At 40.5% G+C, this 22,720-nt stretch overlaps 1 protein-coding gene across 4 annotated transcripts in view; it reads left to right on the top strand.

Annotated features, from left to right (window-relative positions):
- The window catches only part of agap3 (ArfGAP with GTPase domain, ankyrin repeat and PH domain 3), a 118,858-nt gene that overhangs the window by 87,088 nt on the left and 9,050 nt on the right, over nt 1-22,720 (top strand). For all 4 annotated transcript variants that reach the window (XM_040143203.1, XM_040143204.1, XM_040143201.1 and 1 more), the window contains exons 13-16: nt 5,288-5,443; nt 15,039-15,193; nt 15,672-15,762; nt 16,880-17,102. In XM_040143203.1, the coding sequence (XP_039999137.1) occupies nt 5,288-5,443; nt 15,039-15,193; nt 15,672-15,762; nt 16,880-17,102 (625 nt within the window). The remainder of the gene's footprint in view (nt 1-5,287; nt 5,444-15,038; nt 15,194-15,671; nt 15,763-16,879; nt 17,103-22,720) is intronic.

Genomic DNA, 22,720 nt, shown 5'->3' on the forward strand with positions numbered 1-22,720 from the left:
TATGTGTGTGTGTGTGTGTGTGTGTGTGTGTGTGTGTGTGTTTTCGCTGATTTTTTTTGTGTAGATGTTTGTATGTGAGTTTTTTCCACGGAGCGTGTTTGCGTCTGTATTATAATGTGTGGGTGGGAGAAAAAGGCTTCATACTGGATGTTTGTGAATGTGTGTTTGGCTGCCGGTCTGCAGCGGACAAATAGGGAATCCTTAAACGTTGCGCTGTAGAAATAAGGTGGCTAGAATTTCCCATTTTCGTGTTTGGTAAACTGAAAAGCCCTTAATATTATCATAGCTCATTAACCGACATCCAGTCTTCAACTAAATCAAATCCACAATTTGCTCCATTATTCTATTTTCTTCAATTATTTTCATGCTACTCTTCAGGTAACCACAAATGAGCTTGAATGAGGCAAATGAGCTGAAAATAATGGTAGAAACATTGTGTCAAATGATAGATATGTTGTTCGTCCATAGGAAAGAGTGTCTCTGTAATCAGTGCATAGTCGGTGCAGACGGTTTAAGGCTTGTAATGTTCACTGGAGGCAACATCTTTGCAGCTCAAAAACTTTCTCAGAATGTCTTGTTTTTATGTATCCTTACAATTGAAGAACTTGAATTAAAACAGGAGGATATGTCTCCAGTGTAAAGTGTGAATGGACTATCAGAAAACATAAACTTGATTGAAATGCAACCTTCTTATCTTTCATCCTAATATGCCTTCAATAATCGATAGAGGGTGTTCCACAGTGAAGGGTGCTTATGTTTTGCCATTTGAATTGACTTGAACCCAATCACACCATTATCCTTGGTGAAGGTTGCAGGTTAACACAAAATGTGATTCTGAGATGCAAAAACAGCAGATTGATGATTCACTGGAGAATGAATGCATCTTAGCCAGGTAACCATTTCCATATTATTTAAAGAATGTCCTCATTTGTAAACCTATTGAGCAAAGGCAGTAGCAGAGGTAGTAACGTCTCTTGAATATTGAGCGCAGATTTTTGATTAAATCCATGCCCAATTTTTCTATTGCTTGCATTCATAAAGACACCCATTCTTAATGCAGCCGATGCTTGTTTAGATCCTGCTCTCCTTGGTACACCTCAATCTTTGAATCTGAATTAAAAGCAAGAGGCTCCAACAGTTGTCTGAGCAATGTGATAAGACGGGTGATGACAATAACTTAAGTCATGGTCAAAGTGTGAATAAAGTCGCATTCCCAAAGTCAGAGGATCAACGCAAATCGGTGCCCTCCATAGATAATAATTCAATGATGAATTCAATATTACCCTATTGTTAGATGATTTAAAATATATAAAATAACAATATAAAATATGAAATATCTTGGTTCTTGCCCAAAGAATTACAAGTGAAATTATGCTAACATCCGTCTAAAAGGGTGATTTTTATTTTTATTTTTTTTATTTAAAAAATGACAAATTACACATTTTGTTCTTGTAAAACACAAAAAAATGACTAGAGCTGAAATAATCAGTTGATTAATAGATAAGTTGATAATTAAAATTAATCAGCATCAGTTCTGACACTCAATAAGTCATTTAAGTTGTTTTTCAGCAAATATTCTCTGATTCTAGCTTCTCAAATGTGATGATTCGTTCCTTTCCCTAGTCATTAATGATTGCAAATTGAATATCTTGTGGGTTATAGACTGCTGGTCTCACAAAACAAGCAATTATAATACGTCACCTTGGTCTCTGGGAAATTACAACGGCCATTGTTCACTATTTTCCTACATTTTATTGGTTAAAAAAAAAAAATCAGTCTATAACATAATCAGGAGATGAATCCATAATGAAAATAATTGTGCGAAAAGCATTATTTAACTTTGACATTATGGAGCTTTTAGCAGAATATCATTACATAGTGATAAAGCTGTGCTAGTTACCACAATTTTGTACAGCCAAAGTCCTGCATTAAAAGTTTGCATCACTTGCTTTTTTCATTTCGTCCTGCAATTCTGTTCACTGTGGTAATTTATATATAAGTGCTTTTTCTCCTCTAAGTTTTCATATCAGGACACAGGTAGTTAATGCACAGATAGCCTTTTCCTGTGGAACCGTGTTTTATACCTTGGCCTCCTGATGCGAGGGTGATAGCATGCGGGGCGTTTGATTTCTACACCAGGCCGTAATGAAGTTTGACATTTAGTTTGGAGAGAGCAGCAGAGCGCGATCAGGCCTTGATTAGTACGCTCTAATTGAGGATAATAAGGTGGAGGCGGTGATTGTTTCTAATTTTTGCCATTAATTGCAGCCGTTGGTTCTGATTGAGGACAGGCAGGGCTGCCATGTCAAGGGGCCTGGCGGAATCGTAGTGCTCCTCACCCGAAGCCTCTTGAATAACAATGAAATGACCCCCCTTCCTTTTCACCCCCCTCTTGCCTCTCTCGCTCTCTCACCCTTTTTTCATTCTCTTTCATTCTCAATGTGGCATTGGTAAAGGCAGGAAGCTGTTAGCATCCCCCTCTTTGTCTCACCCAAAGCCTTCATCCTGAAGCATGTTTAAACTGTCATCTCCGTGGTGGGAGTGTAATACACTGTAATCACAGGTTAGGCTGATACCTATTCTGCTGCCCAGGTGATCTTGGTTGAGTAGGAGAGAGACTCCTGATCCCCAGTGTGCTTCATTACCCAGCTTGGTCCTGATGGCCCTCATACACACTAACAGCTCTCTAATAATGCCACAGTGAATTCTCTACTTACAGAATCAGTCTACTTCTAACTTCATAATTCTCAATTTCAGAAATATAATCTAGCACTCATGCAAAGTTTAGAGCTGAAAACCACTTGAAGGCAGGAGACTACATTTTATAAAACCATTAGTTCTCAGGTGCTTTGATGTGATTGTTGCTTACTGGTGTGTACTGTTATATACATTTCCAGCTCCTATACCTTCATGTTACAGACTTCTTAAAGGCTGATTGGTGCAAACAAAGGGAAGTATATCACCCAGTATATGTTTCAGGTGCAGGATGAGCAGGGCCAGGGTCATTTTCCACAACATTAGGGTCAGAAATTGATAATTAGAGGTGTTTATGACACGGTTGGGGCCCCTGAGGGGCAGCCCTCCCCTTTAACCTCAAGCGACATTAAACAAATGCTGGCTGTCACGACGGAGGCAGGTTGGAGCTCAAGTCTCCCACCCGCCATACGGAGCTGTGCTGGCGGGACAGACGCTGGGATGGAGAGGGAGGAGGAAGTTGGGGGGGGGGGGTGCACTGAGGACCCCTGTGCCCCCAGCTGTCTGAGCCAGCTAATGACTCGTCTCAGGGGGGCTGTTGTAAGAGAGCAGGGAAATTGAAACAGACGCCTCGACTAGGAGCTACTACATGTGTGTCCGTGTGCTGCCATTCAAAACACCAGAGAGCTTAATGTATGTGGTTTAGCACAAGCACCAGTGTTATGTTTAATAATGTGATGGCGTACATTCAATATTATTGTTTTTCAAGTAACACATTACTATTTATATTGAAATATCAGTCCTACTTTTAAGGACGGTGTCTTAGCGTCTAACAAATTAGAGACAGTTTTAATGAATTTGGTCATTTTTCCCAGTAATGACATTCTTGCATACATCAACTCTGATCATGATGAATCTCCATTAGACAGTTGAGTACGGACATAGCAGTGTTTGTCTCAGGTGTTGTCTCATATATTTTTGCCCACACTCCAACAATGCATCCCTGGGCCCTCTGAGCTCCGCTCTTCCCCCGTGTTACCATCTTCAGTCCCCTGCTGAGCCCATCTTACTCTTCCAAGACAGCCCCATCTCCCTAAAGGTAATGACCGAATTAGGCCTAATGTTGTACACTGGCTAATGGCACAGTGCCGCACATTATACCATGTGCAACTGGCAACGACAACAGCAATAATCCCTGAGCCCCTTGTCCTCCTGCACTCCACCCCTAGGGCTGGGACGGTGCACAGGGAAATGAATGGAGTTTGCTACACTACAATGAGCTTTTGATGGGAGACAATGGAGGAGGCTGCCAGCACCACACAGGGTGGTAAGAGGAGAGCAATATGGGGCCCATCTACTGGCCCACCCTCCCTACCTCCCCCAGGCCCCTCGCCTCCACTCCCAGATTCATAATGGCATCCGGAGGGGGAAAGAGGGGAAAGTGATGTCAAATGTCAGGAAATCAGAAAGATGGCAAGCTGACAACCCCCCCCTATCGTCCCATCCCTTCTATCCCTTTGCCCAACGGTAGCACAGGTTAATATCACATTTATAAAATCACTTACAAGAAACAAAGCTGGCTCTTAGCCCCCTGTCATTCCCAGACAGTCATATAGAGAGCTTTGCTGCAGGCAAACTTGGGTAACCATTTGTTCACTGATAGCCCCATACCTGTCCTTCACTCTATCTAAAGCCGGAGTCACACAGTTACTTTTGGAGCCATTTCCAACTCCTTCTACCCTGCTCACATTTTTCGAATGTGACAGGTCTGCCCCTACTTTGCATGAAGCTTCCAATAATGTCATTCATTATTCATCCTCGTTGTCATTTCACATTGATACATAATAGTGCATACCTTTCCTCACATTTTGAGTTGAGTAGATTAACCTGTAGCTGCCAGCAGAGCGAACATGATACTACAGATCTGCCAGAGCAAATTCTAGTGACTGTTTCATCAAGTAATTTTTTTTTCTTAATCCAGCTTCTGCAGTGCTTTATCCGTATGTTATGGTTCGTCATAATAAATATGACCTAATTAACCTTATTAATTTTCTTAATTTCAGTGATTCCCTTCATTTTTACACTTGCTAGTTCTATAGTTAGACAAAACATGTAGTCCACTCCATCAGAAACCATATATACCATATATATTCTTTACTTATTTGTTTCATGACTTCTTTAAAGTGAAATTGTCAAATCCAAGATATAATTTTCAGGGCTTATAACTTTCATTTATTCACATGCTTCTCTGGTAAATCAGCCTAAAATTTTGTCATTGTTTGGAAACTTTTAAAATGATCTGGAGAAGCCAAACAAAGCTTATTACCCTCATAATAATGACCCATCTATGGGGCAGGTTCATTCAAAGAGGTTTAAATAACTACTTGAATTCACAAGAGACTCCTTTTGAAAAAATTGTGGAGTCGTACCTGGTTAGTAGCATGGAATTGTAAATACCAAGCTGAAGCTGTGACAGTGAGAACTAAATCTACCTACATGGGTACTGAGTATAAAACAAAGAGAACCTTAGAAAATACGCCCTATTTATTTAACATAAAAAATAATGTTAATTTTTCTGTCTGTCTCTTTTCAGCCAATGGGATGAGCGATCCTGCAAATTCCAGTGTGGGCAGTGCAACGAGTCCTAAACTTGAGCCACCTCCTTCACCTCACGCCAACCGCAAGAAACACAGACGGAAAAAGAGCACGGGCATCACAAAGCCAGACGGCTTATCTGCAGGCAATGAAGGTACAAAAAAAATTGCATTGCAGCATTAGTTTTGAAATGACCAAAACTTCTGAGACAAAAAACAAATTGTCCATGGGGTTGCGCAAGTGCCTAACTGTCCGAACATTCATATATCAATGTAGAGACTGAGGTTCATTTCCTGGGAGTTCAAGTAGAAAACAAAATGTCACACATCCAAATCTATCCAGATTAATTTATTTATATGTTTCTATGTGGAGCACAAGGGAGTAAAACCCACAGATGTTTCAGCTACATCTCCAGTGTGCAAAACTGATTGTGCTTACCAACCCACGCAATTAGCACTTTTTCCTGCTGGGAAGCCAGTGAGGGATCATGCCCCTGGAGATGCACAAGCGACTCTCATTGGTTGGTGTGTGCACCTGCACAGAGTTGAGCCAGGTTTGGGAGATAGCTCCTGACTGGCCCGTGAAAGGTAATGATAAAAATTTTTTACATTGAACTTCACAGTAACTTGTCATGCTGATTTCTATGCATTTACTATTTCGTTTTATTGAATTAAATATATGCCAGTCATAAAGCAGCCACACACAGATTCAGTGATCCACTTTGAATTCAGGAACTTCTACATACTGATCAGATTTTCTCCACTCATTATGAGTAATCTTCCATATTCTGTTTGAATATGTGGGTGAAGTACATAAAGGCATGTAGTTTTGTATCTCTATTTGGCCCCCCTGCACGGTGCACCCTCGCAGCCCCCATTTCTTTTACCATCATATGAATAGCCCGATCTTCAGAAGCCGTTGCCCTCCTCAGCAGGGGAGTGGCAGTCGGCTCTCCACCCAATTAATAATGATTCTCCAGCCCAATGATGAATGGAGTACCCTAATTGGATGGCATTGTGAAAACACTGAGACGCATTTCAGAGGCCATAAAACTGATGTCACCAGAGCGTGATGATCAATCAACAAGATTGATACGCTGGATAACAACAACAATGGCATTGACGCCTCCTAAATGGGGCTTAGCATTTATAATCATTATACTTTTTATCATGGTCTCTGACAGCTTCTCTTTAAATTCTGAATGGGTCTGTTGACCACATTGTTGTTCAGACCGAACATCATCAGCATCCCGGAGATAAGTGGTGTGAGACAAGTGGAGCTGTTTTTATTGTTAGAGTAGTATGTGGTCACATCAGCATCAGTAGTAGTAGTCATACTGGGCATCGTCATTTATATTTTGAATATATATAACCAGTTGTTATATGCTGTATATAGAGAAGCAGTCTGCAACTCCCAACATCTCTTCAATGTCCATTACCTCGGTTTTATTTGACATTACTTAGCTCTTACTGGGTTACTCCTGGCAGAAATACACAGTCCTATTAATGCCTTGAGTGAGTGATGGCTAGCATTATCAAACATCATCAGATCTCATTGATAATGTCCTACACAGTTTGGCATAATTGAAGTGCGATTACTCTTAGACTTCCTGAGGAGGAACTCTAAGAGTAATCAGACTGGAGGAGGCAGATTCTGAATGTTTCTCACGTCGTCAAACACGCACATTGTTTTCTATCTTTCTCATTGTTCTCTGCGAGGTTTTCTATTAGCATCAACTTGTCTGTTCTGCTGAATGCTCCGGAATACAGACGTATCACTTAAATATTGGATTCACCCAAGTCTGGGATGTGAGTTGTGTCTCCCGTAGAAAGAGCAGGGTAGAGAGAGAGGAAGAGAAAGGAGAGGAGAGGTGGGATCCTTGAATAAATTGCTATCAGTTTGTCTCATTTACGGGGCAATCAGAAGCGTGCAATGCAGGCTGAAATTGAATTTTAGTAGTTGTGAAGCATCATAAATCAAAACGGCGTGAGCGTCTTAAGGTGAGAAATCATTTTGGTCAACATGGAACGTGTAGGATCTACAAGGAAGCCTGGAGAAACTGTTGCTGCTCCATCATTTCTAAATATGGCACTACAGTACTTAGCAAGACTCTTCTACATGGCTGCTGAAGTGGCAGAAAGTCCTAGACATATTTACAACCTCAAGTTCTTTATTATGATTATGAAAGGCTAAATGACAAACAGTAATTGCACACAAACTTTCAAATAGGTTTGATTGACCCCTTGTAAAGTCCAGCTAACAGCCTTAACATCCCATTAAATCTTGTATTGGCTATTAAAAGGAATTAATTTCACGGCCATGTAAAGCTATATTTACTTCAAATAGATTTAAAGCCTTATTTGGATACTCTATGAATTCTCTGTTATGTCTAAAGTGCCACACCTCCAACAAGGATATGCACAATGGACACAGGCCCTAATATCCTATGCACTGTCAGAGCTGTGTGGTGTAATGAACTTCTCATGTGCTTAAAGAATGATGCAGGATGCATGGCGAGACAACTGACAGCCCCGTAATGTGTTTCCCAGCAGCCACCCGGCGACGAGCTCTCTCGGTGTGTCGCTCGCCATAAACCCACTGGAAAATCGATGGCCGATAAAGAGTTGTGTTCAGGGGGAGCCCCCTCTGATTAATGCAGACTGTCAGGGAGCATCATTAATGTATTTCTCCTTTAAAGAAAGTGTATCAAATGCTCATTGTTTTGGGCTTTTAGCTTGTCCACTGTGAGCAGAAAGGGAGGTGCAGGAATAGAGGGGAATTGTGATGAGAGACTCCTTCATGATTCTTGGAGTTTTATGGATGAAGATATTTACTCGTGCGAAGGTCACAGAAATCAGGGAGGAAACAAGAGCTAAGTGTTTGCCTGAATGCTTTTAATGTAAAGCAGGTGTAAAGGTCTTCATTTACATCTCCATCGCAAGATTTGATTTGAGGCAATTTGATGCAAAAGACTTCAAATTAAAGCAAATCTCATCAAGCTTAATATGCATTTTTGCACTTTTTGAGCAAAAATGCAAAAAGGCCTACAGTTCTAACAGAAGATGACAGACTCGTACTGCAAGACATCCACTCTACGAGTTATAATGAACTCACATGCAGGACTTAGGTCAGTGAACTTTATAATAACAAACTGCATTTTGTAATGTGTCTCAAATGGGTTAATAAACCTCTTATCTAGTTAAAGATTCAATAATAAATTTTAATTAGCAATTAGTTTTATTTCACAATTTGAACTGGTGACTTAAAGTTATCGAAAGTACTCCTGTACTGGATCATATCAGAAATTAGAGGAGGATAGGAGAAAGTGGATCCTGAAACTTAAAACAGGGACGTGAACTCTTTGTCCAGAAGTGGCTGAGGATTATTCGATCAGCCTTCAGTTTAAATAATATGAATCACTGGTGGAATCTGACCAGAAAACATCAGTGACGTATTTTACAACAAATATGCACATACTGTACATGTTTCCACACATGTACATGTACCACTTAAACCATCTTTTTATTTAAATCTCATGTCATTCTGCACAAAAATACACAATAGAATCAACTGCTAAAACATTGCTGCACTACCATGGTGCTTGAATGAATATTTGAACGATATAACAAAACAGAATAAGGCAGCTGTTGACAAATATTTACTTTTGAATGAGGAGCATCATTCACAAAGCAATGTGGATCCATTGGGATTAATTGCAAAGTTACTAGTAACTGGATAGTAAAAGAATTGGGATGAAATGGCTGCAAAAATCAGAAATGACATTGATATATACTTAAGACTTTCTTTACAACACTGCTAATGTCACCATTTGTACGTTTTTTTTTCTCTTCTTTAATTTTTTTTTTTAGCTTTTATTGGTCGCTGTCCACTCTCAGATTCTTACACTCCACAAATTTTGCAGGTTTAGATCAGAAGAAAACAGGGTGAGGCAAAACCCTGACGGTTGTAACTCATCTACAGATAGACTGGAACGAGAGATCATGTTCCCTCTCTGCTCTGCACTCCAAAATAACTTGTGCCAACTGTCGATCGATTATAATGTTAAGTTTGCATTGAGAGGCCAACTTAATCCAGTATCCTATTGTCCTGTACCTTAGCAAACTAAGGGTTAATATCCTCTGGAGTCCAGCTGAGGATTAGGAAATGGAGGTTTAACTGCCTGTGCTAATGGTGGGTGTTTATCTCAATACTTTGTTTTGTCACTCCCTGACTCGCTCTCATTTCCGAAAGCTGTCCCTGGAGCCTCCACTCTTGTAATGGCTTAGCTTTCTGAGCACCATAGTATGGAGGGAAAGGAATAACGAGATTGTCATTTGGGCTCTATACACACTGCCCACAGATACATGTATAATTGGCCCTGTTTTCATTCTGCTCTGTTGTTAAATGCACTAGCTATTAGGGTAGTGGTATTGGTGCTGATTTCATGTGTTTGTTTATTGTTGGAAGGTGTGCTCCTTGTTTGTTTGAGCGTGTGCGCGTGCATGTAAAAGTGTGCAGAAATGTGTGTGTGTCAGATAGATAAAGAGTGTGCTCTATTTCTCTCTCTCCCTCCCTGCTCTCTTCTTTCTGAGTTTGGTCGTGGTTCCCCTGGGGCCCCTGTCGCAGTAATGGCCTGCTCCTGATTGCTCTGATACAGGTTAGGAATATTGGCTTTAATGATGTGTAAAATGAGCAAGCAGTGCCTGTGACATTTACAGATGGCACCGCCTTGGCCTGTTCTTCCCAACTGCTCGTTAATTCACGGGAACAGCAAGCACTTCTTTAAGTGACTGCCTGATGCATGCATATGACACAACGAAACACATCCTACACACCACAACAATAGCTCACCTTGTGTACCTCTGCACCTTGTCATCATTTCAGCCGAGTGTTCACACAAATGGATAAAAAAAAAAAGGGGGGGTCCTCAAGGCTAAGAGCTGTTTGCTTAGGCCCTTTTCAAGGGTTTGCCACACTGGTCTCCAGAGGTCTTCGAGAGGCTTAGACAGAATAAATGCTGTGTTGCTGCATGCCGTATAGACAGCGCAGCTGGGCACAGCATCAAACCCCCGAGGTGGTAATCTAGTCCACAGGTCCTCGGTGGTGCATCTGCTGCACATACACAGTGACAGGGGGATCACTGTCTTCAGGTCAACCTCTTGTCTGTCAGGTTCCAGTCTGATTTCCAGGTCAAACATATACCTTTATGATTTATGGCACCTAAACCGTTTTAAAAATGGGGACGGTTTTCCTTTAATGACAGCCAGTCAGTGGTGGAAGAAGAACTCAGAATGGAAAACACTTCATTTCAAGTGAAAGTCCCGCATTCAAAATCCTACTTAAGTAAAAGTAGCTATAGAAGTATTATTATCTAAATCTACTTAAAGTATCATAGTAATTATACATGACATTAGTCGATTCTTAGAACTGATTCATCAAGCAGCATTTTACTGTTGTAACTGGTCCACAACTTTGTATTCATCTTTGAGGCCTTTTCTATAATCTTTGCTTTTTTTGATGTATAGGGTAATTTGGCCTTTTTTTTTGGGGGGGGGTCTTGAACAGTATATTTTTTTATTTTATTTAACAGTTAAAATCACTGAAATAACAACTCATAGACATCTGAAATGTTGAAAAGAACCCAAACCAGACACTGCTTTTGTCTAAGAAGTCACAAGCCAAAAAGGTATGAAACTACAGGCCTTATCCTTAACACTGAATTGTATTTAATTAGTTCGTCTTATGTTTTTTTTTATATAAAATTCTCCTCTGAAAAATAACCAGTAACTACAGCTGTCAGATCTATTTAATGGTGTAAAAATAACAATATTACCCTCTGAAATGTAATGAAGTAGAAGTCTAAAGAAGCATCTATTTTTGTATCTTGAAGCAGGCGGAAACGTTCACTTTATTAAAGTGCTGTTGTGTTGCTGCTCGAAACCATCAAATATCTGATGAACAGCATCTGTAACTGAGAGGTTACTGAACAGTTTTATGATCCATGTAAATGGTGGACGATGAGTATCTTTATCCGTTCCTTCCTCTTTGTAGCTCTACGGCCATTACACTCTAATTTCCTTTTTATTATGCCAGGTTAATTAAGGAAAATTATATTTTGCTCATTCTTCACAGTCGGCTCCTCCGTTGCCTTTAAATTGTGCTCTTCCTTGTCCGCCCACTGGCAGAGTTAAGTTAATTTATTTATAATTGGCAAGAACTTGTTGATTGTAGGCTCGCAGATAGATGTGGTCAGGAGGTTAATGCTCATGTTAATGTGACGAGGTGATCGTTCCTCTGCTAGCCATGTTCTAAATGCAACCATTGAGTAATAACAGAAGCACTAATGGCCCTTTTACAGGCTCATCATGGCAGGTGCCTGTAGGACATCAGTGATACCTTTGACACATTGTTCATTCTCAGATTTACTGTCTCCGAAATCAACACTTTGACCTCAGCATCATTCTTACATGGAGCTCTGTATTGCTTTGGCTTATGGAGCTGAATTGCCAAACTGTTGACGACATTAAAAAGTACTATCAGTGTGCCGGAGCTGCATGTAATGATAATACCTGTGTCACACATAAAAATTCCTGCTACACATGGTCCTCTGTCTCTCTAGTGGCTACTGTATGTCTCGCATGTGCATTACTATGCATGGAGAATTAGATTTCTTTTCCCTTGTATACTCATCAGTTTAAGAAATCAGCCACCCGTTTCTTTTTTAATCTCCATAATGAAAGTGTTTTAATGCCTCCAATTTATTGCCTGGGCAGCCAAGAGAATAATTAGCTTTGTTCAGGTTTTTAAAAAGATGAAAACACAAGTATTACAACATTTGAGTCTGGGAACCACAAATTCTGATCAAATGCATTAGTTATTGTATTAATCAAGCTTCTTTTTCTTTTCAAATTTAATTTTCTTTCTATATTTTTTGCTTTTATTCTCCTTTACATTGACCATTTTGATTCCATCAAATGAAGAGTTTTATATTTAATCCCTGCTACGGCTTAAAAATGTCATAACCACAAAGAGACATTTTTACTGTAGGCCTAAATAAAGAGGCTCCCAAGTCTTTATTGATTCCCTGTGACCTGTAGTCAATTCCACAAACTAAATCAGATAATTGAAGTCGGTGTCGAGCTAATTGGATTATTGCTTTCCCCCTGAAGAGATGTACCTCCACTGCAGCACAGGGATTGCTACATTAGTGGCGTCCATCAGACATCTGTCATTTAACTGCACAGGCCTGTGTCTCGCACCAAGAAGGGTGAATTGATTATAAATATACAGTAAGTATAACTGAGCAACGCATAAGTGCAGTGATTTCTTTAGACGATTTGTCTGACGATCTTATTATCATGATGTTACCATCATTTTATAACGCTATACAGTGTTCCTCATCAAATGTCAGAATGGATTACAGTAGAAGTCTGAATATATTTGTGCAATGAAAAAACTTTGCTTTTTAATGTAACTTCTGTTAATGATAAATGATATCAACGCTTTGGGTAATTAATACAGCACACTAATAGCATATCTGCAGAACTATTTCCAGGACCTAGTAGATCAAAGCTACACAGGAAAAAACATTCCCCTTGTGTCTACTTGCCTCCAGTCCTCCAAACATGGTTTATGCAAATGAGATGACTATTTGCATAGACATAATTAGGTAATTACAAATCATTTGGCTATGAGCTCAAGCATGTGCAGAGACAAGAGATGTTACACGAGTCACGTTGTACAGTACAGAGTTAATGAATTGCTTCTGAAAAGCAGAGGCATTGCAGCATGTGTTGGAACATATGTTGTGTCAGACCTCTTGTTTGAAAACGACAGGTGACATTTTCATAAATCTTAGTGAAACACCAAGAGTGGATGCAAAGAGCCACGGCCGATTCACCATTTTCAAAGCCTGTTTGGAGTAAAATAAGTGTGTGTTTGTATCAAAAAAATGACAAATGCATTTAAGAAAAAAATCATATATAAAAGACTTGGGTTATCAATGAGATGTTGGAAAAATATAAACAAATCAAGGTGAGTTTGGACATAGCAGCTAAGTCTCTTTTTCAGACAATAATATACTGCCTTGTAGTGAAAACCAAAGCTACCCATGTTCATTATACCATGGCCTGGAAAAATAGTTGTCCAGCCACTACGGAGAATTACAAGCGAATAACATTAAGTCATGGTTAGTCTTAATAAAATAGTTTCGACAAAAAGGATTGAAAATCAATACCCAATCTCTAGCTTTGTCCAAAACTACGATTTCGGGATCCAAAATGGGACGCTCCGTCTTTTACCAGAGATCACTGTGGCTGATGTCAGGACAGCAATTGTGGTCATGTCGTATTAGATGCCACCTGACAAAACATCATCTGCTGTGGCCTAACTGAGAAAGGCAAAGGGTGAGTCGAAATACCAAGAAAGGAAGCACATCTTATCTAACCAGTGGCGAGAATAGGAGCAAAGATTCAAAATTAGAGAAAATTTTGGGGGCTTATTTATTCGACAGCACAGGAAGGATAAAACACAGATGTTGTGACGTAAAAAAAAAAACCAACAACAACAAAAAAGAATTTCCTGAGCCATTAGACTAACTAAATGTGCTAGAAAAATAATTATGAAGCAGAGAAAGTTGCTGTAACAAAAACAGTTGGCAGGGAGTCTCTCTGTAGAAAGAGCACAGGAGTAATGGGGTGGCACATGGGTGAATGGGATAATACTGATAGCTGAGTTAGTTAGCTGAGTGGTTTTCGTGATCTCTGGTTATCCACAAGTGGAAAAGCTGGCAGTAATGTAGATGCACCTCCTTAGATAGTCTCTCCTGAGACTTTCATAATACACGGCTGAAAGATGTTTTCACGATGAACACAAAACGAGTTTTAGCCTTGACTTATTGGCACACATTTTGAGTATCTTTGCAGTCTGTTTATTTTCTAGAAGAAGCCAATTCATCAACAGTGCACATGTTGGCTGTAACTTGTTAGTGGCTGGCAAGATACGCAATGACTGTGCCTTTGAAGAGGTTGTCTGAGTATGTGCCTCTTAGCTAAGACACAAACAGATTTTAATATTTACCAGGAGCCCTGGTATTTTTAACTCACTTTTTCCAAATCTCTTTAATTTTTTTCTTGTTGTGTCTGTACTTTTCTGAAGTACATAGACTCTTAAACTTTAGTCTGAATTAAACGCGAAAGACGTCAAAAAAGTTGAATCACAAAAAACCCGATTTGAAAAAATATATTTGTATGTAAATGTGTGTAATTGCAGTGGTCTTTAATGTCGTTTTGACTCCAATGGTAGAAATTAAATTGTATATTTGCATTTATGAGCTGGAGATTTTGAAGCACCATCAAACAGAACAGCATTGCCAGGGAGCGCAGGAGGTGCCAAGAAATCACTTGAATGTTGCTGAGTTTAACAGAAGCCCATTCCATCCTTCCATTCCTGCATGGACGGGCCTCAATCACTGAGCTGTGCCGCTGATTTGCAGAGTCAGATTGCACAACTGACATGCGTGTTGCTCCAGCTAACGTGTGCCCCTTCAGCGTGGTGACAGGCGATTTTCGACCACGCAGATGTGAATCAGAAAGAAGCCAAAACCTGGGCACATGTGATGGCTCACCCAGAATCCGCTGTGTCCAAGAAAATAGAAACAGCACCAATGGGTATTTGGTGTATGCATAACATTCATTTTTGATTGAGCCACATTTATTGCTTGTGTGTGTTTTTTTTTTTTTTTTTTTCAGAGCAAGAGGATTCCTTTGAGTTCGTCATTGTGTCGTTGACGGGTCAGACGTGGAACTTTGAAGCATCTACATATGAGGAGAGGGAGCTGTGGGTCCAAGCGATCGAGAGCCAGATCTTTGCCAGCCTGCAGTCTTGTGAGAGCATAAAAAATAAGGTACGGTAGGTCATGAAAGATAAGAAATACCATAAGAACTGGTCAGGGTTGGCCATTATCATCTAATCACAGCATCGTCATCATCTTACAACTCTGCTGCTTCATTTACATTCCTCTTTTTTCCCTTCTTTCCGACCTTTATTGTGCCCTCACCCTCCCCCCACCTCTCCTCACCCACTTCAAGCTGTCACATGTGGGAGGTTGTCAGACAGGTGCACCGCAGTGTGGGGGATCTCTTATTAGAACTGACAGACATCAGAGATAGAACAAGGCTTGTGTCAGCATACTGAGGAGAGACAGCCTCATTTTCATATTCATATTTTCTCTGGCTCAGTCTTTTCCTAAGACTTTGAAACACTTCCTCCCTCCCTCTCATCACTGGTTGTCTATTATTTGAGTCCAGCTATAATTGTTTGCCTTCTCTTATTCTTGCAATGATTAGTTCCTGCTGACTTATTCTTTCCCCCATTCCTTACAGTCTCGGTTAGGCAGCCAAAGTGATGCAATGGCCATTCAGTCCATCCGAAACGTGAGGGGGAACAGCTTCTGTGTGGACTGTGATGCGCCCAGTGAGTAATTCTTCACCTCAAAAGCTAATATCTTATGGAAATAGCTTTAGTTATGGTTTAGTTAGTTTCAGTTAAAATGCAAAATTTGATTTGAGTGGTGAAACATGGTTATCAGATTAAAAATTACAGGGATAGACTGCAGTATCTGTAGCCAGTGCAACACAACTGAACTTGATTGCTCACTTTCACTAAGGGATTACTGAAAACCTTCCAGTCAGGCCAGTTTTGAAGACTTTATTCCACCCGATAGCCTATATTCTTTTATATTTTTGTTACTAGGTTATAATACAACCTACTGTAACTTATAGTATTGACAGTGCTTAACAATGTTCATGGTGTTTTTTGTTTTCTAAAATGCTTTCAGTACAATGCGACTTTTTGATGTTTTCATTCTTTCGTTCTGGTTAAGATCGTATTGTATTTTGCAAACTCAGTCTGTGCATCCCGCCCAGTGAAAGGAACAAAATATTTGTTTGCCAGCTCAGATTGGATATAGTTGTCACTGGCAGTAACACATTAGTCAAACTTGCACATTAACAGTGGAACATCAGGGATACCAAACTCGGTATTAAACTCGGTTTCACCGTATGAAGTCTCTTCGCTGACGGGATATTTCTTAATTGCCTCAGAGAAAACGTCACCTCTTTACCTCAAGCTAGAGGGTGTCAGAGCCAGTGTCTAGTGACCTTTACAGGAACTGGATCTAAAGGCATTTCCATGTTGGACTCAGCCATGATGGATGCTGCTAGTTCATCCCATGCACATAGTATATCTAAAATCAAAATTTTAAAAATTGAATAGCATAAGACGTTTATAACCGACATGATCAGTGCAGATGCAGAATCTATATGGATATGTATGGATATATATGGAAGTTTAAACCTAAAATCATGCAAATAAAATGAGCATTAAGTCAGAAATTATACATAGAAGATTTTTTTTTTTAAAGTGAACGCAGTGTAATCCTTACAAAGCCATTTCTCAGAAAAAGAGGTTAGCAAGATGAAAAAGGTTCAAAAAAGAAATCATCATAAATCTCCATTTCAGACTAATTAATGAAGCTTCTCTTGTCAGCTCTTCCGTTGTCATGATCATTTTTCCGTCCTCTCTCATGCAGACCCTGACTGGGCTAGTTTGAACCTGGGTGCCTTGATGTGCATCGAGTGCTCGGGCATCCACAGGAACCTGGGCACCCACCTGTCTCGCGTCCGCTCCCTGGACCTGGATGACTGGCCGGTGGAGCTCAGCATGGTGATGACCGCCATCGGAAACACGATGGCCAACAGCGTGTGGGAGGGAGCTTTGGAAGGCTACACCAAGCCGGGCAGCGACAGCACCAGGTTAGCATCCCTCTGAAAATAAAAGGTGCTGCTTAATGAAGCATACAGAGATTATAGAATGAAAAGCCAGCACTGTCTTCTCTCCATTAGCTGCCATTTATTAGCCACCCACATTTCAGCACAGGCACTTCACACCACAAAATGCTCCATAAGAAGCACCAGGGGTCCATAAATGTCAGTCTATTGAGCCAAGAACAAAGTATTTTATGTTTCAGTATGAGTTCATCCTGTACACAGTGATCACCCCAATGCCTCTTTTTATTTGCGTCAGTATCTTGTTGACATCTATATCCCTCTGTATCTTCATTTTAGGATATAATATCGAATATTACAGCCACAGTATCTGTTGCCCCTCCACTAACTCGACTTGAAACCCATAATTCATGAAAGGAGCGTTGTGTGTGAGATTTTGCACTTACCAGATAAGTGCCGTGACTGGCCCCAAATCCATCAAGTTTGTCATCTGACATGTAAGTGATAATCAAGAAAAGATCTCGTAATTTAAACCACATATGAAACCAGCCCAAGCCCTTTGTTCCTGCTCGAAATCAGTGTATATACAGATGGGAGTTTAATAGTAAGTTGGAATGTGGATTTCAGAACTTCTGTAAGACACTCAACCAGAGTTTTCATTTTTTAACTTTTCAATCCTAACAAGCAGCTTTCCATCGTTTTAATATGTATCTCTTAAAAAAACTCTACACTTACCCCGTGCTACCCTGCCCTGTCTTACCTCAACGACTATCTGTTCCCTTTCCTCTGAGGTCCCCCGTTCGGGTAGGAGGATTGTTTATCTCTTCGTGACAGGTGAGACCTAGCGTCCCAGTCTGACTAATGACCTGCTGTGTGGCTGTGCAGGTAATTAAGCACACCATTATGGCTAAACCCCACCCCAAGAGCCAGGCCCTCGGGCCCCAAGCTGCCCTATCACATATCCATCACACAGGGCTGGGTCATCACTCTGTCTGTCACAGCAAAGACTTTCTGTAGGTCTCCCTGGTGGCATTAGACTGTTTTAACATCACAGCTTTATAACTTAGTTAAGACAAGTGACATACCAACAGAGAGACATAGCTGGCCCCTTTTTTTTTTTTACTACTACTACTGCTGCTACAACAGTTGATATTGCTCAACGATAATACAAATATTACAAAATACATTGTTCAAGCTTTACAAAGGGACCATGACGTGTGTCGTGCTGTCACCTAATTAGATATTAATGACACCACATTAATTAATTTGATGTATTTTGATAGCAACCTCAGTGGAGGTATTGTATGTGCCCTCTTATGAGTGTTTCCTTGTTATACATTAAATTTCGGCCAGATCTGAATATAAATTTTGATAACTGATAAATCATTTGAGTCATTTTTCAAACAAATATGCAAAACATTCTCAGGGTTTAGCTTTTCTTTGGTTTATATAATTGCAAGTTGAATACCTTTTGACTTTTACACTGTTGGCCATAAAAAAAAAAATTTTAAAAAAAAGAACAATGTGAGATAGACTCAAACTCTGGAAGATCCTCACTTGCCTTGACTTACTCAGGTGGTTGAAGCTTCACATTAGCTTGAGCTGAACTGATGAACTGATCTCTTCGCAGCCAGTGTGGGCAGGAGGAACAATTACAGTGACTAATAACTCCTTCAGTGTACATATGGGCATGTCAGTATTGTTAAGACAGGCTTGAAAAAGTGTTAACAGATCCTTTAAGGGTTTGCAACTCTTCAAGGGTAGGGCCTTACTAATGCCGACGTGTTATAAAAGGCTTAGCAACAGTATATGTTAGAACGAGATTGAACAGTTTAACTAGTACGTTACTAGTAAAAAGAACAAGTCAAAGAATACCATCATATCAGCAACCCTTAAAGACCACATGTGATTTGTTTTTAGTTGACTTTTACACATAAAACTCCCATATCCAGAACACAAGGGTTGAGTTTGGCCTTTGCTCAAATCTGTGATGTCTTTTTTTTTTTTTTTTTTTTCATTCACAGTCATTTAGAAAATTTGAAAAAAAGGCAGCAATGACAGTATCCATTTTTTTTTCAGGAACTAAGTACAATTAATGGTTGTGAGCTTATAGCACTGCCGTAAATAAATAACATGAGCCTCACTTCACTGTGAAAAAGTCCAAGCAGTGTACAATAAGTGTGGACCTTCAAATCTAGCTCAATGTGTTTTCTTTTCTTTTTTTTTTGTCAGTGGAGCAGCTTCAGGACAAAGTCACTAAGAGCTGGTTGTATACTGTGGCTCTCACCTTGTGGGAAGACCTTTCAGTGATCACATACTGGGACCATTTGAATACATAGTCATCTTTAAGAAATGTTAACTAAAACGCAGTTTGCAAATGAACAATTTTTCATCGTTTATTCAGTCCACTGGTAGTCTCAGGCCCTTTCCTCTTGAATCCATCCTCCACTCACTGGCCAGTTCAGAACTGAATGATGGCCTACAGTTATTTATTGAATGGTATCTGTGCTAAAGTGCTCCACTGTGGACTTGATGAAAGATTATTGATGTTGATTCCTCTCCCTACCACTGTCAGTCCCACGTCGCCTAAAGCGGGAAGGTTCTTCATTGTCTTAAAAATCCGATCTTATCCCGCAGCAGCATCTCCATTAGTTTTCACTGTCAAACAATAAATCTCATTTGCAGTATAACTAATCCTCACACAAAGAACAGCAGTTGTAAATATCATATATGGCCACTGGTTATTGAGAGACTGCCGATTTTGTTGCTGATAGACTAATGTAGGCTTTAGGGTTAGTATCAAATTATTTTGCCTGATCATGAATGAAGAATTATGACCAACTTCGTGGGATGTAGTTTTTTTTCTTTCTTTCTTTCTACACAATAAATCCTCACCCGACTCTCCTTCTGTGCATGCTGCTCTTGTCTTGAGTGGAGCACATATGAGAGCATTTTAATTGTGTCACATTGGAGACATGAAGCAGCTTTGTGATGGCACCTAGGCAGGTAGTATATGGCTCCCGACTCCCACTAAACATTAGTGACACCCAATCTAAACGATTCAGTAACTACCTGAATATCAACTTGGTGTTTGATTGAATGTCTCCTGCAAGACTAGTTTTACCCTTTGCATTTTTGAGATTTAACTTAAAAGCATTCATCCACAAGATTGGTTTAACTTATGATATTCAGGATCGAAAGAACACAATATATAGATTTGTCGTACGCAGATCCGCACAGCAACACTGAAATTACTGGTGTATATCAGACGGACTACAGGCATTTTAATTGGAACCACGTTTATATTCATGCATATGTACATGTATGTCACCTGATCACCTCTTTTTAGTCCTGGACCAAGAAGGGTGAATGGTAACACTTTCTAATGAGTCACCTGTTATAAAGCGTTTTAAAGTTGTAACTAATAGCTTTATGCAAGGAAAAAAGAGGTCCTTAGTATTTGGAAATAATGCAGTTATAAAGGTTGTTAATCCATTAATAAATGCTTATCCCTTTTAAATAAGACATTAACTCTGCAGTTGTAAGTTTCCATATTTTGTTAGAAATACACTGATTTTAGTCCAGGTTGTCTGCAGCCCTTTTCCAGGGCAAGTAATTTTTTCAGAACCTCGCAACCCAAAAGTTGTTCCTATTAATGGCTTATAAGTTATCTATACATAATTAATGATTGATTAACCATTAATGGAGCCATTAGTTACAATTTCTAACCCATTTATGAAGGATGCCTCATTGGAGACTGGTACTAAACGCATTAAATGCAGACATCATGTATGGCCAGGCTACAGTTCAATGTTTGATAATAAATTTGGGGAAGCTCTGCTGTGTGGCTGATCTCTGCAGTCAGCATATCGGAGGGGAGTTGTTCGTTTAATTAGCACCTGGGAGTCATTGTGTTTTGCACGTCACCTCTAATTGCTTGGCATGTTCGTGATAGAAACACCAGAAACAATTTTGACAGATACTGTGGGGGAGGTCCAACAACTAAGTTTACCCTTATCTTCTACTAGCACACACACACACACAGTAAAACACACATACACAGACACCATTTTCATTTGGGGGAGATGTCCTGGAGCGTGGACGGATGTGGACGGCTATCCCTCACTGACGCAGGCCTCTCACTGTCACCCTCTGTAGGCTCCACGCCGCCCTCGGCCACAGGCAGGTAATAGCTCTGATGAGAGCCCTCCACTTTGTTTCAGAAATAATTTGCCACTCCTGCCGCCTGCAGGGGCTGCGTGGTAATAAAAATGAATCACACCGCTAACCTCTCCAAACCTGTCCCCGCTGCCTGTTTTAACCCCTTCTGCTCAGGCAGTGGCATCTTTGCTCATCCTCCCAAGCTGTTTGTTATAAGACTCCTTTTTTAGGAATTGTCCAATTTGGCCTGCGTCCTCTATGCTAGTCCCCAAAACACAGAGCAAAGCTTCCAGGCTACTCACAGGTTAGCAATGCTGGAACGCCAACTCTCAGAAGAGCTTTTAGAATAGCCGGCCTTGCTAGGAGCCCTGGGTGGAGGAAGTGTAATTAATTAAGACAAATGAATGACTGGGTCTTCCCATGTCCTCCTCTCTCTCTCTTTCTCTCTCTCTAAATGAAACCCACAGGTCAGTAATTAGCCCTGTGTGGGAGAAGTGGTACCACAATCACTAATTGCCCACATGCCACTGGGTTTCAGAGCCAGGTAGACACAAAGCAAGGACTGATTCATTATGGTGCAGTCCACTTTACCCATGCAATTTATTTTCAATATTGTTAGCATTACACCATCATTACAAAAAGTTCTTGCTCAGATGACGTGAAATGAAAAGGACGCAAGACCGCTTCTTTATGTGGACAAGATTTTGAAATGTGTGGGTGCGTGAAGCAGGCTGCATACACAAGTAAGGGCATGTGTTATCGTCCCCTCAGCTTTGTATGTGAGGCGAGGGTTCAGCAGGGGTTAACAGCATGAGCATTTAAAGGTATTAGTTTTGCTGGCACAAAAACACAGCCACTCCATCATGAGGAGTCTGACAACCTCATTAATGTCACAATATATTCAACTCATCCCTCTGCCTGCCTACGGCACCCAGATGCTCTCCTACTGGCCTCTCTATAGAGCTCGACACAAAAACCTTTTGAGTTCTGCTCGTCTGTTCAGACTGCACTCTTGAAGCAAGAAAAGTGGCATCTATTCCACTTGTAAAAATATTTGTCTTAATTCTTTTACAGCTGTCATTCTCAGAGCAGAGCATACCATGTCAACACTGTACCCGCTGGACCATAGGGGGCCTTATTTAGCACTTTTTTTGCTGCGGCGTTTACTGTGTTGCTCCTTCATTTCTCGCCCTTAGCAACCTTTGATGCTTTGGGGCCCGGCTTTCTTTCCCTGGTGTGTGCGCTTTTTTTCATCTCCGTCGTTTCCCTCTCAGCCCCCTCTACGTCTTTCTGCTGCTGTCCCTCTTCCTCAGTCCCTGTCTCTTCCCTCCCCACGGTTTGTGGAAGTGAAGCTGCTGGCTGCATGGGAATCGGTCCCATAGAAGTTGCCCACCCCCACTGTGAGGTCTGTTCAGGCTGCTCAAACCCCAGCACCCCCCTCCTCAAACCCTTCAACACCACCATTTCTCCCCTTCAGTGCGTCT

The sequence above is a fragment of the Xiphias gladius genome, chromosome 14 (genome assembly GCF_016859285.1).
Source record: "Xiphias gladius isolate SHS-SW01 ecotype Sanya breed wild chromosome 14, ASM1685928v1, whole genome shotgun sequence".
In the NCBI taxonomy this organism is placed as follows: Eukaryota; Metazoa; Chordata; class Actinopteri; order Istiophoriformes; family Xiphiidae; genus Xiphias; species Xiphias gladius.